Source organism: Triticum dicoccoides, chromosome 1B, assembly GCF_002162155.2.
Source record: "Triticum dicoccoides isolate Atlit2015 ecotype Zavitan chromosome 1B, WEW_v2.0, whole genome shotgun sequence".
Taxonomy (NCBI): Eukaryota; Viridiplantae; Streptophyta; class Magnoliopsida; order Poales; family Poaceae; genus Triticum; species Triticum dicoccoides.
Window position 1 is genome coordinate 419822945 of NC_041381.1, and position 21656 is coordinate 419844600.

Sequence of the window (21656 nt, forward strand, 5' to 3'; positions counted from 1 at the left end):
CTTGGGTGGAGCCCTCCATGGACTCGCGCAACCATTACCCTTCGTGGGTTGAAGTCTCCATCAACGTGGATGTACGATGGCACCACCTATCAGAACCACGACAAAAACATACATGTCTCCAATTGCGTTTGAATCCTCCAAAACCCTTCCCTTTACATTCTTGCAAGTTGCATGCTTTACTTTCCGCTGCTCATATACTCTACGCATGCTTGCTTGTTATGTATTGTGAATATTAACCTTGTGCCTAAACTCCACTTAAACCTAAAGAAGTTAAAAACTGCAGCTTTGGTACTTAGTGTCTAATCACCCCCCTCTAGACACCTCTTCTCAAGGTCCTACACTTTCCAAAGAAGTTCACTGATGATTACCTCTCAAGCCACCTCTATGGTCAGGAGGCGAGGAGGTTTTCATACAACACCCACAGTTCAATATTGAAGTGTTCTTGAAGAAGACGAAGGATGGACGGTCAATCATCCACGGGCACTGGCCTAAAGTTGCAAAGACCTTCAACATGAATGAAGGCTCAATATTCGCCTTTCGCTTCAGCAGTTTTCTAGATGAGATGCATCTGTTTATGTACCGTCTATGATGCTAATTTCGAAAGATTCTACATGTTGCATGTGAAACTTGGTGCTGTTGAGTTGTCTAATGGGGCAGCTGAGTGCGGAAGCTATATCATGTTGTACTATGATGTATTTCAATTATGAAATCCTGCTTCCTTAATATGGAAATGAAATATATTATGTGCTTAATATGAATGTTGATTAGATTAATAAATGGATTATTAATAATATGGCAATTAGCCTGCTAATTGGGTTTTGCTATTGCAAACGATTATTGAGAAAATACCATGGGTGATGACCTCAGGCAACGCATACAGTTTCTAGGAATAAACTGTGTTGGATCAATGAACAATCACACATGACATTCTCTTGAAAACTGTTTGTGTTAGGCCACCTTGTACAAATGTTTACCACATAAAAACTGTGTATGATGGACAACCTTTGCCACACAGTTTCTTCTATGCACCGTGTGTGATGCATTCAATAATGCAAATGATAAAAATGTTAATATCGTGTGCAATGGCAACACTATCACACACGATTTAATGGGGAAAATTGTGTGTGATGTACCTGCGAACGGAAACATTTTCCTTGGAGCGACTATGTGAGATGTATATACAAACGGAAACGTTTAGCGGGGACTGACTGTGTGGGATGTACTTACGACCAGAAACGATTTCGTCTGTATAATCATATTAGCACTATTGTATGTATAACCATATTTGATCGCTCGCCGGTCGCACATGACCTCATTTTGTCGAGCGTGTGTGCCAGGAGGGCACGTCCCCGACGGTTTCTGGGTCGTGTGGGAAGGACCCCCTATCGCAATCACTCAATAGGTGATGGTTCAGCACGCCATCGCGGAAAGGGGTTAAAAACCGTTTGTATGGCACCTCGTTGTACCAGTGAGTCCTCTTCCGATGACACTCGCTTGTTGACCACGCCGCGCCAAGCGCGGCAAGGCGGTGGATGACGGCGAGGCCCCGGACGGGAACGACCCGGAGAAGGGAAGACGCGGCAGTGGAGTCGTAGATGGAGAGGAGTACAAGGGTTATAACTGGTTCTGTTGCGGCATGGGGCTACAGTCGGTGGAGAATAGGAGGTGTGGAGGGGTGGAGGGATAGCCTGGCCGGAGGTGGGGTAGCGCTTCGCAGCGATGCGTGCTAAGTAGAGCCGCTAGCCACCAGAGGCCGGAGCAGGCGGTCCCGACGATGCTGGAGGAAGAAGACGAGAGATTGAAGGTGCATGCCGACCGTTGGACATAAATCCAATGGCCGCGGATGTCAGAATCATTTGTTGACTAAGTTGACCACGCCTTGCATAGGCTTCGACCTATTGGCCCACATGTCAGCCTGCAAAATATGTGGCATATATTTAACCCATGTTTCCTAGAATTTATAGTCCATTTGCTGTGCTGGGTGAACAAATAATTTCACGTCAATGCAGTCCATTTAATTTTTTCTAAGAAATCACAACCCATTTGCACTTTCTTGAAATACATAAATTAGCTGGGCTTGTTCTATATTTGATGTTAGGTTAAAAGGAGCAATTAATATCAAAAAATAAACTGGAGCTACCCATTTTATTATATATAAAATTAACAAATTAGCGACTTATTGCTAAAAAAATGAGCGCATTATTATTACATTGGTCCTTAAAATCTTCGCAAGCTTTTGTACGCAATCACCATGATTTTCCTTGCCCAAGAGTCAAAGATAACCAGGATTTTCCTTGCCAATTTCTGTTAAACATTTATTTTTGTAAGTTAATAAGACGTGGGATATTTTTATAATGTATACATAAGTTTCTATTAAATATACGATAATAGTAATAATATAAATATATATAATCTGGTTAGAAGGGAAAACATAAATTGGACACTGCATTATTATTCTTATATATAGATAAATAGCACAAAGATCTGCATTTTATTAAAAGAATATACATTGGACTGCCGATGTTTAAGAAAAAGTAAAACCTACGCTGGGAGGCCCATAGGCCGATACATACATGATGGACCTCAAAAAATAAGTTGAAACCACTGTCTCGGTATGTCGTGGGCTACGCATGTTAAAAAACAAAACCTAGGCCTAGCTGACACTTGTTCGCCCTCTGAAAAAATTATACCAGCTACATCCCTGATACCCCTAAAAAAGCTCCCTGATGACAGTCATCATTGGAAAATTATTTTGTTTATTGACTAGTTTGACAAACTAGTGGGCCCTAACATCAGTATAGAAGGAAGCTTTTTTTCCAATGAGGGACTTGCTTGCGTACGGCTTGGACCTGGTGGGTCCCCAGCCTCTCGGTGTACAGTCCTCTTCGGATTCCTCTCATTTGTTGAGCATGTTGACAACGACATACGGTGGCGCCACGACGAGCACACACGGACGGGAAAGAACCGAAGCCGGGGAAGACGCCTTCATTCTTTCAAACATACTGCACTAGTCCGGTGGCTGCAAACCTCTCACCCTAAAGTTGTACTGCCCGAGTCCGATTACAACTGATGCAGCTGAAAAATATCTAACATTTGCCAAAATTTCGTCCTTAGTTTAGCCAGTTTTTCGCACACTCAACATTGTCTTGCCATTTTGAAAATAGCATATCTTTTTGACTTTGCATCATATGAAGATGTGCTATACATGAATGTTGATCAGCATGATGTTAACTTGTTGTTGGTTCCATTTTTACCATGAATAAAATTTCCAACATTCTATTATCCATGTTTGAAACATGTGTGTTGATTTAAATGATCTGCCTCTGAAACATGCAATTTCTTATCTGAAAATCACGGCAAGCAGCCATCGCCGGTGTTGGATTTGATGTCGCGCTTCTTCAATCCCCCGGCAGTGCGAGGGGGAAATAAACTTCCATCCCGTGCTGGTAGTTGGGGAATGGAGCGAACTGGATTAAAGAGGGGGCCGGCGGTGCGCTCAAGTAGCACATCAGACGCGATTTTTCCCAGTGGGTGGCTCTTGATGGCATTTTTTTACTTGCCTCTGCACCATACAACTTGTACTTTTAGACTCCCAGACCGTGGTGGACCAGCAGCCCATTTGCTGGGCGGGCCAACCTACAGAAAGCAGCATTGATTTTTCATCAAGGCCCAAAAACAACGCAATACTATGTATGTTTTGAGGCCGAAAACATTACGACATGGGTTGAGCGGGGGAGGGGGGAAGATAGAGCAAAAAGATAAATTAGAGTTGATGCTCCATTGCTAACCTAACAAGCAGGTGCAATTCTTCTCGGGAAGAAGGTCTGTCGTTGACACTCATACGTCACAATCCCACAGTAGACATTCTAACAAGTTCACACACAAGTACAACAGAAAAGGTAAACATTCACATCAAACTCAGGTTCACAGGACACGTTCATATTCATAGCCAACATTCACAACCAACAACTCAAAAGATTCATATATACACAAGTTCAGCATGTCTATGCATCCAAATGATCGATAGATCACAAGACAATATTCATAGATAGCATTCACAAAAATATTCAGATATACACATGTTCAACATGTTTATGCATCCAAATGATTAAGAGGTCACAGCCAATATCATCCATGGACAAACTTTAATTACCTACCGTACAAACTGCTAAATGTTGTTCACTCGGTGGTACTTCTTGCTAAAATTAATGCTTGTATGAGCAAACTTTCGAGTACATAAGAGGCAGCACATACAATTTGAACTTTGCTTGTAGGTTTATCCTCGAGATAGTGGCCTCGATGCCGAGGGAGGTTTGAGAAACTTGGCCACTACTTTCATCCAACTAGTTTACTGACTTATCTTGGTCATGTAGCTCGCCAAAATTCTACACTGCAGACAAGAAAGGAGGTGGTCAATAAAATGAACCACCCAATTTTTTTGTGCAGTTCCACTGAAATGGAGCATCCCTGGCGTGTGACTGATTAAGTGCCAGATGAATATATGTGTCAACCAACTTGTATGGAATCTTTAGACTCCATGCCATACAGTTCGCTACCATATGTGCCGATAACCAAAAGGCACAAGTTGGGACCAAAGACTAGACTACGTTTTTCTGGGCTATGCGCCAAGCAGTATTGTTGGCGTTCACTCTGGCACTTCTTCTTGTCAACATCGGTGCTTGTCTGAGTGAACTTTGGATTACATAGCAGCAGCATAAGTATCTGTCCATCTGATCTTTTTATGCAGTTCTACTGAAATCGCCTAATGTAATGATTTGCCTGCGAGTTCTGGCTCTAGGTTACTCCTTTATGAAATCGGCCAACAGTAGCACAATACCAAATTACCAATATATATGACAAGCACAATAATCAGGATAAAGACCGGTACCAACCTGTGTGAGGAAGCATATCATTTACTATTTCCTTTGATTGGAAGACGACATAAGCGACTGGCAGGAAAGGAAGGATGCAGTCGAGGCAATGAAGCACCCAAAGTTTTTGTGCAGTTCCACCAAAATAGAGCATCCCTGTTGGCACATATATTGAGAGAGTGAGATATTGTAATAGTGGGACTAGTTGATGAAACATACACTAACAATAGAAGCACCGTCATTATCTTAATGGATAAAGTTAGCAACATAGTAGTCTTGCTTAAAGAGAGGTATTAGTTTATTTAATCAGTGCCAATTAGCTCAACACTCAAAGCATTGCAATGTATCATAGGTTGCAAAAATTTAGCGTGCAAAGATAAAGGAGTTTCTCATGATAGTAGCAACACACTAGCACGATACAAATAGAAATGACAACAAACTAATATGGATGAAGGCCTTATGTCGGTACCAACCTGAGCAAGAAACTTATACAAGTAGTCTCAGAAGAGATGATAAAGCACTCACTAGAATCATTCAATAGTATATATTTTTGTGCACTTCAAATGTATGGTTGACATCACTCTTGTTTACCAGTGGTGAGATTGTGTCGAAAGATTATCAAGAACTTCTAGCAGAGTTAAAGCACTAGCTGGGATACAATTATTTGTATTCACTTGTGTAGTTCCACTAAAATGTACACACAACATGATCCCTATTTGCACAAGTAGGAACAAGGTGAAACCTTCATTAGCTTAGTGAGAAAGGATAGAAAGACATTAGCATACTACTTTAACAGTAGCATCAAATTCATGATGGACAATACAGTAATAAAACATTGCCTCATTGAATCAGTGGCAATAAATTGACATGCAAAACAATATCATTATTATGTCATGAAACACATACACAAGTACATGATTCACATGGTTCACATCACATGGTTCACATCCACAAACACACATACACATGTACATGATTCAGCATAGGGTGCTACTAAAGATTTGTTTAACTCCTACAGGAAAAATAGGCAGCAATTAATTACTGCTACTTAAGTACTCCTAATTGATTAAGTGACATTGCAGGAGAGATAGCAGAAATGGAAGGGCTCCTGGAGGATCGTTTCACATGTAAGGGAGACGTTGCCGAAGCCCTTGAATGGCCTCGACTGAGGCCTCGGCTTCAGCAAAATCACCTTGGCACTGTTGATCCTGTAGAGCTGGGTCACACATGCATCCAGAATCCAGTTAATTAGTATGATGTGTCATCAAGCCAAGTATTACTTTGCTATGTACTACAAATGCATTTGTTCAAGTAAATTAAGACTAGTAGCAACACAGCAATACAATACCACTAGCAAGGTGTCAGGATAACATTCCTCTTCTTGCTCTGTTTCTCTTTCTCCACACCAATTGGTGCAACCAAGTACATGATTGGCCTTCTATTTAAGATTTGGTTTTGTCAGTGAGGGAGTACAAGTGTACTAGTAAATAATAGAATTTTTTTCTCATGGCAGTCGCAAAATAGAGGTGAACACATGCATTAATATCATTCTTAGCTAAAGGAAGGTTATGGTGCCAATATGGAGGATGAAGATTGGAACAAAGATCTCCCTTTGTGCAGTTCCACCAAAATGAACCAATGGTTCCGTTGTGATATTCCAGTTAAACAACACAAAAGTCACTTCTTTTAAGAAGTGTTTTGTGTAGTGCACCAAAAGGTCGCAATGGAAACAAGGTGAAATAGATATCCTTGTTTGCACAAAAAGCTACAGAGGAAGTAGTGAGAGTCTCAAACAATTACTGGCAAAAACAATTGGTTAAACTTGTCATGGCTTATTGAAAGGATCGATGTGGTTGACTAGAGGGGGGGTGAATAGGCAACTATCAAATTTTAAATTTTCTTAATAAATTAGGGTTAGCAACAAAGGTTGTCTAGATGTGCAACTAGGTGAGCAACCTATATGATGCTAACAACAACAACAAGTGCAAGCAAAGGATACAACACAACAAAAGCTTGCACAAAGTAAAGGTAAGAGATAACCACAAGTGGAGCTGGTGGAGAGAGGATGTGTTACCGAAGTTCCTTCCCTTTGAAGGGAAGTACGCCTCTGTTGGAGCGGTGTGGAGGCATAATGCTCCCCAAGAAGCCAGTAGGGACACTGTATTCTCCTCACGCCCTCACACAATGCGAGATGCCATGATTCCACTAGTGGTGCCCTTCAAGGCGGCAATTGGACCTTTACAAACAAGGTTGGGGCTCTCTGCACAACCGAATTGGAGGCTCCCAACGAACCATGAAGCTTCACCATAATGGAATGTGGCTCCGGGGTGATCTCAACCTTCTAGGGTGCTCAAACACCCAAGAGTAACAAGATTCGCAAGGGATTAGTGGGGGGAATCAAATTTCTCTTGGTGGAAGTGTAGATCGGGGCCTTCTCAACCAATCCCTAGAAAATCAACAAGTTTGATTGGCTAGCGAGAGAGATCGGCGAAAATGAGCTTTGGAGCAACAATGGAGCTTGGAGGAAAAGAGGTAAGTCTTCTTGGGGAAGAAGACCTCCTTATATAGTGGGGGCAACAATCCAACCATTATCCCCTTATTCAGCCTGCAGCGCGTGGTACTACCGCTGGCCACAGCGGTACTGCCGCTCGGCCCAGCGGTACTACCACTCGGACCATGCATAATGCCTAAGGAAGAAGGGACAGAGGAGAGGGCCACTGAGCGGCACTAGTAGCGGTAGTACGTGCGGTACTACCGCTCCTACTGCCGCTGCTACTATCGCTGAACCTGACACGAGACACGCATGTCTCGAGTCGAGGTTGTACTAGCACGAAACCAGAGCAGTACTGTTACCAAAGGCCCTAGGCTATACTACTGCTTGTGTCTTTTAGCGGTACTGCTGCTCTAGGCCACGGTACTACCGCTGGCGCCTCCCTTAGGCCACTTCCACGATAAAAAGTATACTCCAAGGATGAGGGAAGGAGCTGGGGGTGAGAAAGAGATGTGTACGTGTTGATTCTACCCTAGACTTTTCGATACAGACCCCTCTTGATAGTACGGTATCTCCTACGACTCAAGTCCACCAAAACCGAACGAAAGAGAACTACACCATTTTCACTTTGAGCTCTGAGGGGAATAAATTGTCTCGCGCCAATGAATGAATATCTGAAATGCTCAACGCACATGATTAGTCTACAAATGAATTGTCATCAAACACCAAAACCACTTAGAGAGAGATATGCCCTAACAATCCCCCCTTTTTGGTGGCTTGGTGACAACACGAGATTTGCATAGAGATATAACAAGAGAATAAGCAAACCCCAGAGTCTAAAAAATATAGACGGGCTCCCCCTAGATGTGTGCACTAAATTAAGAATGCCTTTGGAAAGCATAGTACACACATTAGGATCAACAGCCCCTATATTTTATAGACTGGCAACACTAGCATCTACAAAAAGAGAAATATAAGCAAGGATGCAAGGAGTAGTAGGTGAGCATAAGAGAATCCTAAGTAAGCATGCAACTCACATACTACCAAAGTAATAGACATGCATTAGATAATAATAGGATAGGATAGCATATGTCTCACACCATATGATAGTGTAACCAGGTCTCACAAGCACAAACCAAACCAAAGCAAACAACTGATAAAAGAGTTTGTGAGAGAGAAAGACAAGGCAAATAAGACGCACTCGCAACTCGAAAAATCCCTAAACTCTCCCCCTTTGGCATCGAGACACCAAAAGGGCAAAGAGTGCTGCTACGATCACGAGCGATAGCAAAGCCAAAGATCTCCATCATCACATCCCCATGTGGTCGTCCGCGCCTCTGTCATCGGCAGTAGGCTGCTCAGTCTCTGAATCCGTCCAAGGACAGTGCTGCAAAATCCACTCCTCCTCATCTGTGATCTTGTCCTCAGACCCACAATTAACTTCAGCTCCAAGCTGACGCATAAGAACCTTGTGATGGCTTCGTGACTTCTTCTCAGACACATGTGCCATATACTGCCCGTGAGACTCCATGCAGAAAAGCTTCTTCATCTTGCGCTTGAGCTTCTTAGCCCACGAAGGCTCCACTCTAGAGGGCTCATAATCCTCATCATCATCAGCCTCAGCCTCATCATCTCCAGAAGGAATCTTAGTCTCCGGAATAGGGGTGCCCCAGTGCTCCTTCTGTCTCAAACGCTTAATCTCATGAGAGACCAAGTCACCGGTCTCCAGCAAGACACCAGGAAAAGTGTGTACCCATGCCTTCTCAATGAGCAACATCAGGTAGGGGCATAGATGGGGCACTTGCGCTCAGTGATTGTAGAGAGGAGCTCTGACCACATGACATAAGAAATATCCAAGTAATCTCCTGTGTTGTTCTCCTTCTCATGCTGGCAAAACAGTAACATATCCACAAGGAACGAATGAACCATATCCAAGTTCCTAATGCGAGGGAAAAGAGTGTTCCTAAAGATGCGATGAAGGATATCCGGAAAAGGAAACAACTCATAATTCTTCTTCTGCGCCTCAAGGTGAACCTTCACCGTGTTGTATGGACGAAGAGCCAACTTGTGTAGAAGTAACATTCTTATGAGGACGAAAGCCAATCGGGTTGTCAAGCCCCTGATCTTCAACACCCAACCGTTCCATGAATGCCTTCCATTTGACTGAGAGAAGTCTGCCATTGGTCATCCAAGTCAAAGTTCTTTCCTCGTCGGTGCTAAGGTGAACCGTGGCATAAAACTGAGCCACCATATCCGCATCAAAGTCCTTGTTAAACTCCATGAGCTTGAGGATGTTTAACTAAGCACACATCTCTAGTGCCTCTCCAAAATAGGCACGGTCCTTCTCCAAATAAGCAATGTCGATGGTGCGGACATCTACAAACATATTCTTCTTTGCTTTGAGCACATCAACGTAGACAGACCACTGATGTTTGCTTGAACTACGTCGGTATTTCCCCAAAGAGGAAGGGACGATGCAGCACATTAACGGTAGGTATTTCCCTCAGTGATGAGATCAAGGTTATCGAGCTAGTAGGAGAACCACGCAACACAACATAAACAACTCATGCACAAAAATAACAAATACTCGCAACCCGACGTGTTAAAGGGGTTGTCAATCCCTTTTGGGTAACAGCGCCAAAAATTGCCTTGGAGACGGGATAAATTTGTAATAGATTGGATAAATAGATCGCAAATAAAATAAAGTTTAGCAAAGTATTTTTTAATTTTTGGTTTAATAGATCTGAAAATAAAAGCAAATAAAAATAGATCGCAAAGGCAAATATAATAAAGAAGAGACCCGGGGGGGCGTAGGTTTCACTAGTGGCTTCTCTCGAGAAAAATAGCAAACGGTGGGAAAACAATTACTGTTGGGCAACTTATAGAACTTCAAATAATCATGACGATATCCAGGTAATGGTCATTATATAGGCATCACGTCCATGATTAGTAGACCAACTCTTGCTTGCATCTACTACTAATACTCCACACACCGACCGCTATCCAGCATGCATCTAGTGTATTAAGTTCATGGAAAAACGGAGTAATGCAATAAGAACGATGACATGATGTAGACAAGATATATTTATGTAGAAATAGACCCCATTTTGTTATCCTTAATAGTAATGATACATACGTGTCATTTCCCCTTCTGTCACTGGGATCAAGCACCGTAAGATCGAATCCATCACAAAGCACCTCTTCCCATTGCAAGATAAATAGATCAAGTAGGCCAAACAAAACCCAAATATCGGATAAGAAATACGAGGCTATAATCAATCATGCATATAAGAGATCAAAGAAGACTCAAATAACTATCATGGATAAAAACATAGATCTGATCATAAACTCAAAGTTCATCGGATCCCAACAAACACACCACAAAAAGACTTACATCATATGGATCTCCAAGAGACCATTGTATTGAGAATCAAGAGAGAGAGAGAGAGGAGGTCATCTAGCTACTAACTACGGACCCATAGGTCTACAAAGAACTACTCACGCATCATCGGAGAGGCACCAATGGACATGATGAACCCCTCCGTGATGGTGTCAAGATTGTATCTGGTGTTTCTGGAACTTGCGGTGGCTAGAATTGATTTTCATCGACTCCCCTAGGGTTTCTGGGATATTGGGGTATTTATAGAGCAAAGAGGCGGTGCTGGAGGCCACCGAGGTGGGCATAACCCACCTAGGTGCGCCTGGGCCTCCAGGCGCTCCCTGGTGGGTTGTGCACCCCCTCGGGGAACCCCTCTGGTACTTCTTCGGCCCAACTTGTGTCTTCTGGTCCAGAAAAAATCCACAAAAAATTTCGCTGCGTTTGGACTCCGTTTGGTATTGATTTCCTGAGATGTAAAAAACAAGCAGAAAACAGCAACTGGCACTGGGCACTATGTCAATAGGTTAGTACCAAAAAACGATATAAAATGATTTTAAAACATCCAAGAATGATAATATAACATCATGGAACAATCAAAAATTATAGATACGTTGGAGACGTATCAGCATCCCCAAGCTTAATTCTTGCTCGTCCTTGAGTAGGTAAATGATAAAAACAGAATTTTTGATGTGGAATGTTGGCTAATATTTTTATCACATATTCTTTTCTTTGTAGCATGGACATTTGGACTTTTATATGGTTCAAAGTAATAGTCTAGTTTTGACATGAAGACTTTAATACTCAAGCATATCAACAAGCAACCATGTCTTTCAAAATATCAATGCTAAAGCAAGTTATCCCTAGCCCATTATGCTTAATCATTGATCCATTCATAAAACACACTCGAATACTAGCTATACCCAATGATCAAGTACTATCATAGTGCCCCTTAGTTCATGCTTTATAAGAGAAGATGGAGACTCGAGTTTAAAATAAAAATTGCATAAAGTAAAAGAAAGGCCCTTCGCGGATGGAAGTAGGGATTTGTGGAGGTGCCAGAGCTCAAAGCGAAAATTGAGAGATAAGAACATTTTTGGAGGCATACTTTCCCACCAACGAAAATGACTTAGAGTTCCCAACACTTTCCATGCTAGATATATCATAGGCGGTTCCCAAACAGAAAATAAAAGTTTATTACTTTTCCACCATACTTTCACTTTCCATGGCTAACCGTATCCACGGGTGCCCTCCATACCAACACTTTCCAAGGAATTTATTATTTGACAACATAAAGTAAATTCATTTTTCATTTTAGGACTGGGCATCCCTAATACCTTTGTCGTACTCTTGTGCAATGACAAGTGAATAAACACTCATCGTGAGAATAACACATCTAGCATGGAAAACATCAGTCACCCCTCACCGCCTCGCGAGCAGTACGAGCACACAAAAGAGAAATTTATTTTGAAAATTAGAGATGGCACATGCAAATTTGCTTAGAACGGCGCGGAAATACCGCATATAGGTAGGTATAGTGGACTCATATGGCAAAACCGGTTTAAAGGGTTTTGGATGCACAAGTAGTGATCATACTTAGTGAAAATGAAGGCTAGCAAAAAGATTGAGAAGCGTCCAACCAAGAAACAAAAAATATCGTAAGCAAGCATTAAGCATAATTAACACCGAATAATGCACCACTCTTAGGATGTAATTTCATTGCATAACTCTTGACTTTCGTGCTTGCATAGGGAATCACAAACCTTAACATCAATATTCTTACTAAAGCATAATTACTCATCAACATGACTCACATATCATATCATCATATCTCAAAACCATTACTAAGAACCAAGTTTATTTTGTCCAATGATTTTCATGAAAGTTTTTATTATATCCTCCTTGGATATCTATCACTTTGGGACTAGTTTCATATGTTGCTTTTAGTAAGCTCAAACAAATTTAAGTGAAGAACATGAGCATAATATTTCTTTCTCCCAAAATAATCTAAGTGAAGAAACAGAGAATTTCTTAAAAAATTACTAACTCACAAATAAATCTAAGTGAAGCATGAGAGCATTTCTTCAAAAATAACAAAGCACGTTGTGCTAAAAAAGATATAAGTGAAGCACTAGAGCAATTCCAAGGCTTTAAAAATTTAAGTGAAGCATAGGAGCAAGCATGGCATATTTTTTTGGGGATCTCTCAGAAATGTGTGTCCAGCAAGGATTCAAGACTTGAAACACAAAGCAAAATAAGCAAAGACTCATATCATACAAGGCGCTCCAAGCAAAACTCATAATATGTGACGAAATATAGCTCCAAGTAAAATACCGATGGTTGTTAGAAGAAAGAGGGGATGCCACTCGGGGGCATCCCCAAGCTTAGTTGCTTGCTACTTCTTGAATATTATCTTGGGGTGCCTCAGGCATCCCCAAGCTTAGACTTGTACTAATCCTTATTCCTTCATCCATCATAATATCACCCAAAACTTGAAAACTTCAATCACACAAAACTCAACAAAACCTTTGTGAGATCTGTTAGTATAAGAAAGTAAACCACTACTATAATTACTGTTGCAAACCCATTCAAATTTTATTTTTGCATTATTTCTACTGTATTCCAACTTTTCTATGGCAAAGCATATTTAAAGAAAACCATAGAATCATCAAAACAAGCACACAATGCAAAGAAAATAGAATCTGTCAAAAACAGAACAGTCTGTATCAATCTGACTACTTCGAATACTTCTGTAACTCCAAAAACTCTGAAAATTTAGGACAACGTGAGTAATTTGTTTATTAATCTTCTTCAAGAAGAATCAACTCAAAAGCACTCTTCTGTTAAAAATGGGAAATATTTTCGTGAGTGCAAAAGTTTCCGTTTTTCAGCAAGATCAAATCAACTCTCACCCAAATCATCCCAAAGGCCTTGCTTGGCACAAACACTAATTCAAACCACAAAAAACATCTAAACAGAGGAATAATTGGGTATTTTATTGAAAATAGCAAGAAAACCATAAAGCAGAAAAAAAAACAAGTTGGGTTGCCTCCCAAGGAGCGCTATCGTTTTACGCCCCTAGCTAGGCATAATGTGTAGGATCTAAGTGTTGTCATCTGTAATCTTTGCCACTTCAGTAAGGGTCTTTTCAAATCCTGGAGGCTCTTTGTGCGTCCCTAAATTTTTCGGGAAAGAAACCATCTTGAGATCTAAAATATCCAACCATTGTTTGCAAAGGGTAATCAAAGTGTTCATCCGATTGATAGTACCAAGAGGTTCATTATATTTTTGCAATTCAACCATATTTTTATGCAAATCACCAAGTTTGTCCAAATTTTGAACTCCTTATTGGGTGAAAGAAAACCATTTCTTTTGTGGTGGAACCCCCAAAATTCCTTCTAAGATTTCATAGGCAGCATTGACATCAAGCTCAATAAAATTCCCTTTTGTGGCAAAATCTAAAACTTGTCTATGATGCAAAGCCAATCCTACATAAAAATTTCTAAGCAAATTTTTTGCATCTCCCTTTAAATTGCAAACACGACAGGACTCCATTAGCCTATACCAAGCATCTTTCAAATTTTCTCCTTGTCTTTGTTTGAAGTATAGAACTTCAAAATCTGGTACAAAAGGAGGAGCGGTCAAACCAGCCATTATGACTAGAAAACAAGAACGCGAATAGATCTCACAAGAAAACGTCGAACGAAAAAGAGAGCGAATGAAACGACAATTTTTTGTGAAGTGGGGGAGAGGAAAACGAGAGCCAAATGGCAAATAATGTAAATTGCAAGGAGATGAAATTTGTGATTAGGAACCTAGTTGATGTTGATGATGTCTCCCCGGCAACGGCGCCAGAAATTCCTTTTGATGTTTGCTTGAACTACGTCGGTATTTCCCCCAAAGAGGAAGGGATGATGCAGCACAACAACGGTAGGTATTTCCCTCAGTGATGAGACCAAGGTTATCGAACCAGTAGGAGAATCACCCAACACAATGTAAACAACTCCTGCACACAAATAACAAATACTCGCAACCCGTCGTGTTAAAGGGGTTGTCAATCCCTATCGGGTAACGGTGCCATAAATTGGCACGGAGACGGGATAAAGTTGTAATAGATTGGATTAATAGATCACAAATAAAATAAAGTGCAGCAAAGTATTTTTTGTATTTTTAGTTTAATAGATCTGAAAATAAAAGCAAATAAAAACAGATCGCGAAGGCAAATATAATAAAGAAGAGACCCGGGAGACGTAGGTTTCACTAGTGGCTTCTCTCAAGAAAAATAGCAAACGGTGGGAAAACAATTACTGTTGGGCAATTGATAGAACTTCAAATACTCATGACGACATCCAGGCAATGATCATTATATAGGCATCACGTCCAAGATTAGTAGACCGACTCTTGCCTGCATCTACTACTATTACTCGACACATCGACCGCTATCCAACACGCATCTAGTGTATTAAGTTCATGAAAAAATGGAGTAATGCAATAAGAACGATGACATGATGTAGACAAGATCTATTTATGTAGAGATAGACCCCGTCTTGTTATCCTTAATAGCAACGATACATATGTGTCGTTTCCCCTTCTATCACTGGGATCAAGCACCGTAAGATCGAACCCATCACAAAGAACCTCTTCCAACTACAAGATAAATATACCAAGTTGGCCAAACAAAACCCAAATATCGGAGAAAAAATATGAGGCTATAATCAATCATGCATATAAGAGATCAAAGAAGACTCAAATAACTTTCATGGATAAAAACATAGATCTGATCATAAACTCAAAGTTCATCGGATTCCAACAAACACACAGCAAAATACTTACATCATATGGATCTCCAAGAGACCATTGTATTGAGAATCAAGAGAGAGAGAGAGAGAGAGAGAGAGAGAGAGAGGAAGCCATCTAGCTACTAACTACGGACCCATAGGTCTACAAATAACTACGCACGCATTATCGGAGAGGCACCAATGGACATGATGAACCCCTCCGTGATGGTGTCTAGATTGGATCTGGTGTTTCTGGAACTTGCGGTGTCTGGAATTAATTTTCGTCGAATCCCCTAGGGTTTCTGGAATATTGGGGTATTTATAGAGCAAAGAGGAAGTGTAGGAGGCCACCGAGGTAGGCATAACCCACCTGGGCGCGCTTGGGCCCCCAGGCGCGCCCTGGTGGGTTGCACACCCCTCGGGGCACCCCTTTGGTACTTCTTCGGCCCAACTTGTGTCTTCTAGTCCAGAAAAAATCCATGAAAAGTTTCGCTGCGTTTGGACTCCGTTTGGTATTGATTTTCTGCGATGTAAAAAACGAGCAGAAAACAACAATTGGCACTGGGCACTATGTCAATAGGTTAGTACCAAAAAATGATATAAAATGATTATAAAATGACTATAAAACATCCAAGAATGATAATATAACAGCATGGAACAATCAAATATTATAGATACGTTGGAGACGTATCAACCAGTGAAACTGGTTCCAGAAGGGGCGGTTGACAAGAGCTAGATCTTGATCTTGAGCATACGGGTTGCGGCGACGAGCCTCACAGAACTCCTTAGAAGTCATCTCTGTCACAGACTTGGCCTTCGGCTTGGGCTTGTTTGCAACTTGCTTGGAAGGTGGCTTGGGCTGAGTTGGAGGAACACTTGAAGATGCAGCAGCTGCCTCAGAAGTGTGATAACCCTTTAACCCTCCAGGACGCCCGGGGTTGATATGACGAACAGGGTGCTCCGAAGTGCCATCACCTGGAACCACACACACTGGCAAAGAAAGCCAACAAAAAAACAAGCATAAGCCAGCAGAAAAAGTAACAAGAATAAACGGTTGGTATGAGAAAATGGAGGCCAACATCCCGAGCGGTATTCCCGCTCCTAGGCAGCGGTAGTGTCGCTCCAGGGGAGCGGTAGTACCGTCCGAGGCGGAGGACGGTTGTCAGGCCACTGCCGCTGCTAGATCCGGTACTACTAGGGGTGCCAAATTAAAAAATACTCCTACCATGCAATCATCAATCCAACTAGTCTAGCAGCCTTCAACGTCCTACTCAAGCCGCAGAAATCGCCTCTCACCTCCCCCATTCATACACGGTGGGCGCCAAAACAAACTCTCCTCGACCGAAATCTCCATCGGCAAATATTCGGTGTATGTGAGATTACCGTCCTATCCCCAACCGGCCAATATTGCTATGATGCAGGAAATTTTAAACGGGGGCTAAGTTTGTAAATTTCCTCGCATTTGAGACAAGCGCGCCCTAAAGACACGGTTCCCCCTACCTCTCTCCCTCCATTTCCCCATTCGTACTCCATGGGTGCCAAAACACCCTCTCCACCGCAGTCTCCTCCGTTCGCCACCCCATCCACCGAGGACACACGGGAATTATTGTCAAGCTAGTTTTCATCATGCTCATATGATTCACGTTCGTTACTTTGATAACTTGATATGTGGGTGCACCGGTGATTGGGTGTTGTCCTTACTTGGACAAGCCTCCCACTTATGAGTAACCCCTCTCGCAAGCATCCACAACTACGAAAGAAGAATTAAGATAAATCTAACCATAGCATGAGACATGTGGATCCAAATCAGCCCCTTACAAAGCAACACATAAACTAGGGGTTAACCTTCTGTCACTCTAGCGACCCATCATCTACTTATTACTTCCCAATGCCTTCCCCTAGGCCCAAATCATGGTGAAGTGTCATGTAATTGACGTTCACATAACACCACTAGAGGAAAGACAACATACATGTCATCAGAATATCAAATGAATACCAAATTCACATGATTACTTATAGCAAGACTTCTCCCATGTCCTCAAGAACAAACATAACTACTCACAAAGCATGCTCATATTCAAGATCAGAGGTGTATTGAATATCATTAAGGATCTGAACATATGATCTTCCACCAAATAAACCAACTAGCATCAGCTACAAAGAGTAATCAACACTGCTAGCAACCCATAGGTACCAATCTGAGGTTTTGAGACAAAGATTGGATATAAGAGATGAACTAGGGTTTGAGAGATGGTGTTGGTGAAGATGTTGATGAAGATTGACCCTCCCTCGATGAGAGGATTGTTGGTGATGACGATGGCTTCGATTTCCCCCTCCCGGAGGGAAGTTTCCCTAGTAGAATCGCTCTGCCGGAGCCCTAGATTGCTTCTGCCCAGGTTCCGCCTCGAGATGGCGCGCCCTGGGGGGGTAGGGCGCCCCCAGGCTTGTAGCCACCTGGTGGGTCCTCTTCTGTTGTTTCTTCGCCCAATATTTTTTTATACATTCCAAAACAATTCTCCGCAAAGTTTCTGGACATTTGGAGTTGTGGAGAATACGTATCTCAGATTTGCTCCTTTCGATCCAGAATTCCAGTTATCGGCATTCTCCCTCTTCATGTAAACCTTGTAAAGTAATAGAGAAAAGGCATAAGAATTGTATCTTAAAGTGTAATAACAGCCCATAATGCAATAAATATCAACATAAAAACATGATGCAAAATGGATGTACCATTCTCCAAGCCCCACCCACTGCCTAGCGATGACGCTACAAGCACACAACCGCCACCGCAGGCCCATAGACCGCCACGGAGCTCCGGAGCTCGCCGCCGCTGACCTCTTCCATGCAATCCTCAATCACCACCATCCACGCCCCCTGTTGCAGTTGTGATGATGGAGTTGCAAACACCGGCGGCAACAAAGACGACGTTGTAAGCAATGGTGACGATGTTTCTACAACATCATCTCCATCGTAAATTGTTTTTGCAACATTATCTACATTGCAAAAGTTTCTTCCGCAACAACACCTATGTTGCAAAAGAAATGATGATGTTTTTTTTTCTGCAACATACTTTCTGCGACATGAGCTCTGTTGCAAAGTGTTCTGTAATATTTTTTGCAGGGTGAAAAATCTTGTATTACTCAACCACAATGTCGTCTGAGCTAGTGTTTGCTCTAATATATTTGAAGTGGTTATACCCTTAACTCTAGTAAACTTAGCTAAGCACATCACTAACTTTATTTTGAGAGCGTCTAATATGAGTAATACAAGTTTTAAGAAGAGACGTGAGATGCTTGATCTCCTTGACAAGAGAGGCGTAGACCAATCTATCCACTTCCCGTGCTTGGATCATCTTCACAATTGTTAAGGAATCAAATTCAATTGCAATTGGGGAGTCACATCTCTGAAGAGCAAAATATAACCCCTCCATACAAGCATAACATGCAGCTTCAAGAGCCTTCCAACACAAGAATAATTGTTTGTAAGCTGAAGACGCAATTCCTCTGGAGTTGTTCCTCAAAACCATACCTACTACCGTAGTTCCTTCTGAGACAAAAGATCCACTTACATTCAGCTTCATGCAACCTTCCACTGGTGGGTACCATTTGGGACTATCATCATGTTTAATCACAAGAGATTCTCTGTGTGCAGACGCATGTGAGGATTCAGAGTGGTGACCGAAAGAGATTACCATTTCCCCTTTAATAGGACCGGCTGTAGAGTTTAACTTCATCGCAATCAGTGACTCGAGGTAGCTAAATAAGAACCTTTGTGATACTTCTAGTGGTGGCACATGTTTATCATGCGCCACTTCATTCCGATTATGCCAGCAGCACTAAACAGTCATCAGCTTGTTGATATTAGCCAAAGGTTCAAGGGCCAGAAGAAGCCATTCTCTACCTATATGTCGAACATCAACAAGCACAAATACACGACCGTAGGACCTCTACATAATGCATAAATAGTGATGTCTGATTTCAAATCACAAATTAGACATGTGCTTGAAACCTCCGGCCCTCTCAAATGTTTGTTTTGCGATGTAGTTAACGGATTTGTAGCAACTCTTCAAGCAAAAATTTGAATCGTTGGTGGGTCATTAGCTGACCAAATTAGTATGATCATCGTCCATCAGGATTATGTAACACTACCTATGTTTCAATGGGAGGGGGGCGCTCAGCCGCTAGATGACATCAGAGCTGAAGGGTGGCGGGCAATTTTTTAGATATACTGTATTTTATGTTGACGCAAATGAGAACCAAAAACGCTCCTTGCCATAGCCCGTTCAAACAGCCATAATTGGTTTCCTCTTATGTTCTACTACCACGAATTGCAGATTTTTATAAATCAAATTATGACATCAATCACTGGGAACCGAAAGCTGAAGCTGAAGACGCGGCAGGCGATAGGATGCATTAACTGGTAAATATTCTGGATCAATACTAAGATTTCCTTTAAATAAGCCCAAATCTGATGAAATAAATCCGATGCATTTATGGGCATTGCGGCGCCAGATCATACATAAATCGTTGCGGCGCGTGCGCTTCCCGGAGACCAATCGATCGATCGAGCCAACCAACCAGCCAACCGGCCCGCCTCTTGCGTTGCATGGGTCGCTCGCCTCGACGACACCGGGCGATGGCGGCGCCGCCTCGCGATCCGGGGAAAAACCCTAGGGGGGTCCTCCCCGGCGACCGCATCTTCGCCTCGCTGGCCCCCTACATCACCTTCGCCGACCACCTCCGCCTCCGCATCGTCTGCCGCGCGTGGCGCTTCTTCTCCCGCCGCCTCGGCCGCCGCCCGCCGCCCTTCCCGTGGCTCATGCTCCCGGAGCCGGCCTCCGCCTCGCAGTCCGCGCCCGCGCCCGCGCCGGCCAACGTGCGCCGCCAGTTCTACGACATCCCCGGGGGGCGGCCCTACGCGTACGATGTCCCGGGGGAGGGCTACCACCGCTGCGTCGCGTCCTCCGCCTGCGGGTGGCTCGTCTTCGTCTCCGTGGACGCGCCGCGCCGCCTCGTCCTCGCGAACCCCGTCGCCGGCGCGCGGCTGGTCCTGTCGTGGCCGTTCAAGGAGAAGAACGCCGAAGGGCGATTCCACGCCGCGCTGACGTCATCCCCGGCTGACCGCCGGGCGTGCTTCCTCGTCCTCGCCACGGACAGGCTCGTCGCCTACTGCCGCCCCGGCCAGCAGGACCAGGGGTGGCTCACCCTGCGCGCCCCGGGGTTCCGCTACGACCCGGCCGCCAGCGACATGGTCACCGTCGGCGCCATGGTGTACCTGGTCGACGGCAGGAGGAAGGTCTGGCGCGCGGACCTCGCGGACCCGGAGCCCAAGGTGGAGTGCCGGAACACGGCGTGCCAGCTCCCGTTCGGCGAGAGCAGCATGCGCCACTACCTCGTGGAGTCGCTCCGGCACGTCCACCTCGTGCTCGCGGACGAGCACAACGCGCGCGTCGCGCTCTTCAGGTTGGACTGGGACAAGAAGATGTGGATGCAGGACCGGGTGCGCGGGGACCGTGTCCTGCTTTTGGGCCGCGGGTGCTCGGCCTCTGTGCCGGCGGCGTCGGGCCGGCCGCCTGGCATGCTGCTATTCGCGCACCAGCCGTCGTTGAGTCTCGTTGACGTGGGCGGTTGTGGCGCTGGGCTCGCGTGGTTCTGGGCGGAATCGTGGGTGGATGACGGCTCGGATGATATGCTGGTGCTGAAGAAGAAGATGCACCACCGGCAAGGCGAGTTCACCGCTGGTGACTCGTTCTGGTTCTTCCCGGCCATCGATCCGGATGAAAGGGCTATGGTTGCATCGCAGGCCTAGCTAGTTGGAACATGAAATTCGTGCTTCTGGTAGGCTGGTTTGAACCTCAATTACTGGACTAAGAGATAGTGTAGAACCATGGGTTCTGTGAAAGCTGCATCTTATTTCTGTTGTTTTTGTCTGAAGATAGCAATAGTCCTAAAGTTGCAAATATCTGAAAGCCCTGGTTCTGCATCCTGTTCCTATATGATTCAAACGAGTTGTGATGCAACCAGCAATACATGAACGTAAGCTACTCCCTCTGTTCACTTTTATAAGACCTTGAAAACATTTCAGACAATGTGCAAAACAGCCTATTTTGAGTTGTCTGAAACGACTTACAAAAGTGAACGGAG

At 43.5% G+C, this 21656-nt stretch overlaps 1 protein-coding gene across 1 annotated transcript; it reads left to right on the forward strand.

Moving 5' to 3' along the window:
• The first annotated feature begins 20148 nt into the window (after positions 1 to 20148).
• On the forward strand, positions 20149 to 21321 carry LOC119350439. Its single transcript, XM_037618275.1, has one exon. It carries the CDS (start codon positions 20149 to 20151, stop codon positions 21319 to 21321), a length of 1173 nt encoding a protein of 390 aa, XP_037474172.1.
• Positions 21322 to 21656: the final 335 nt, after the last annotated feature.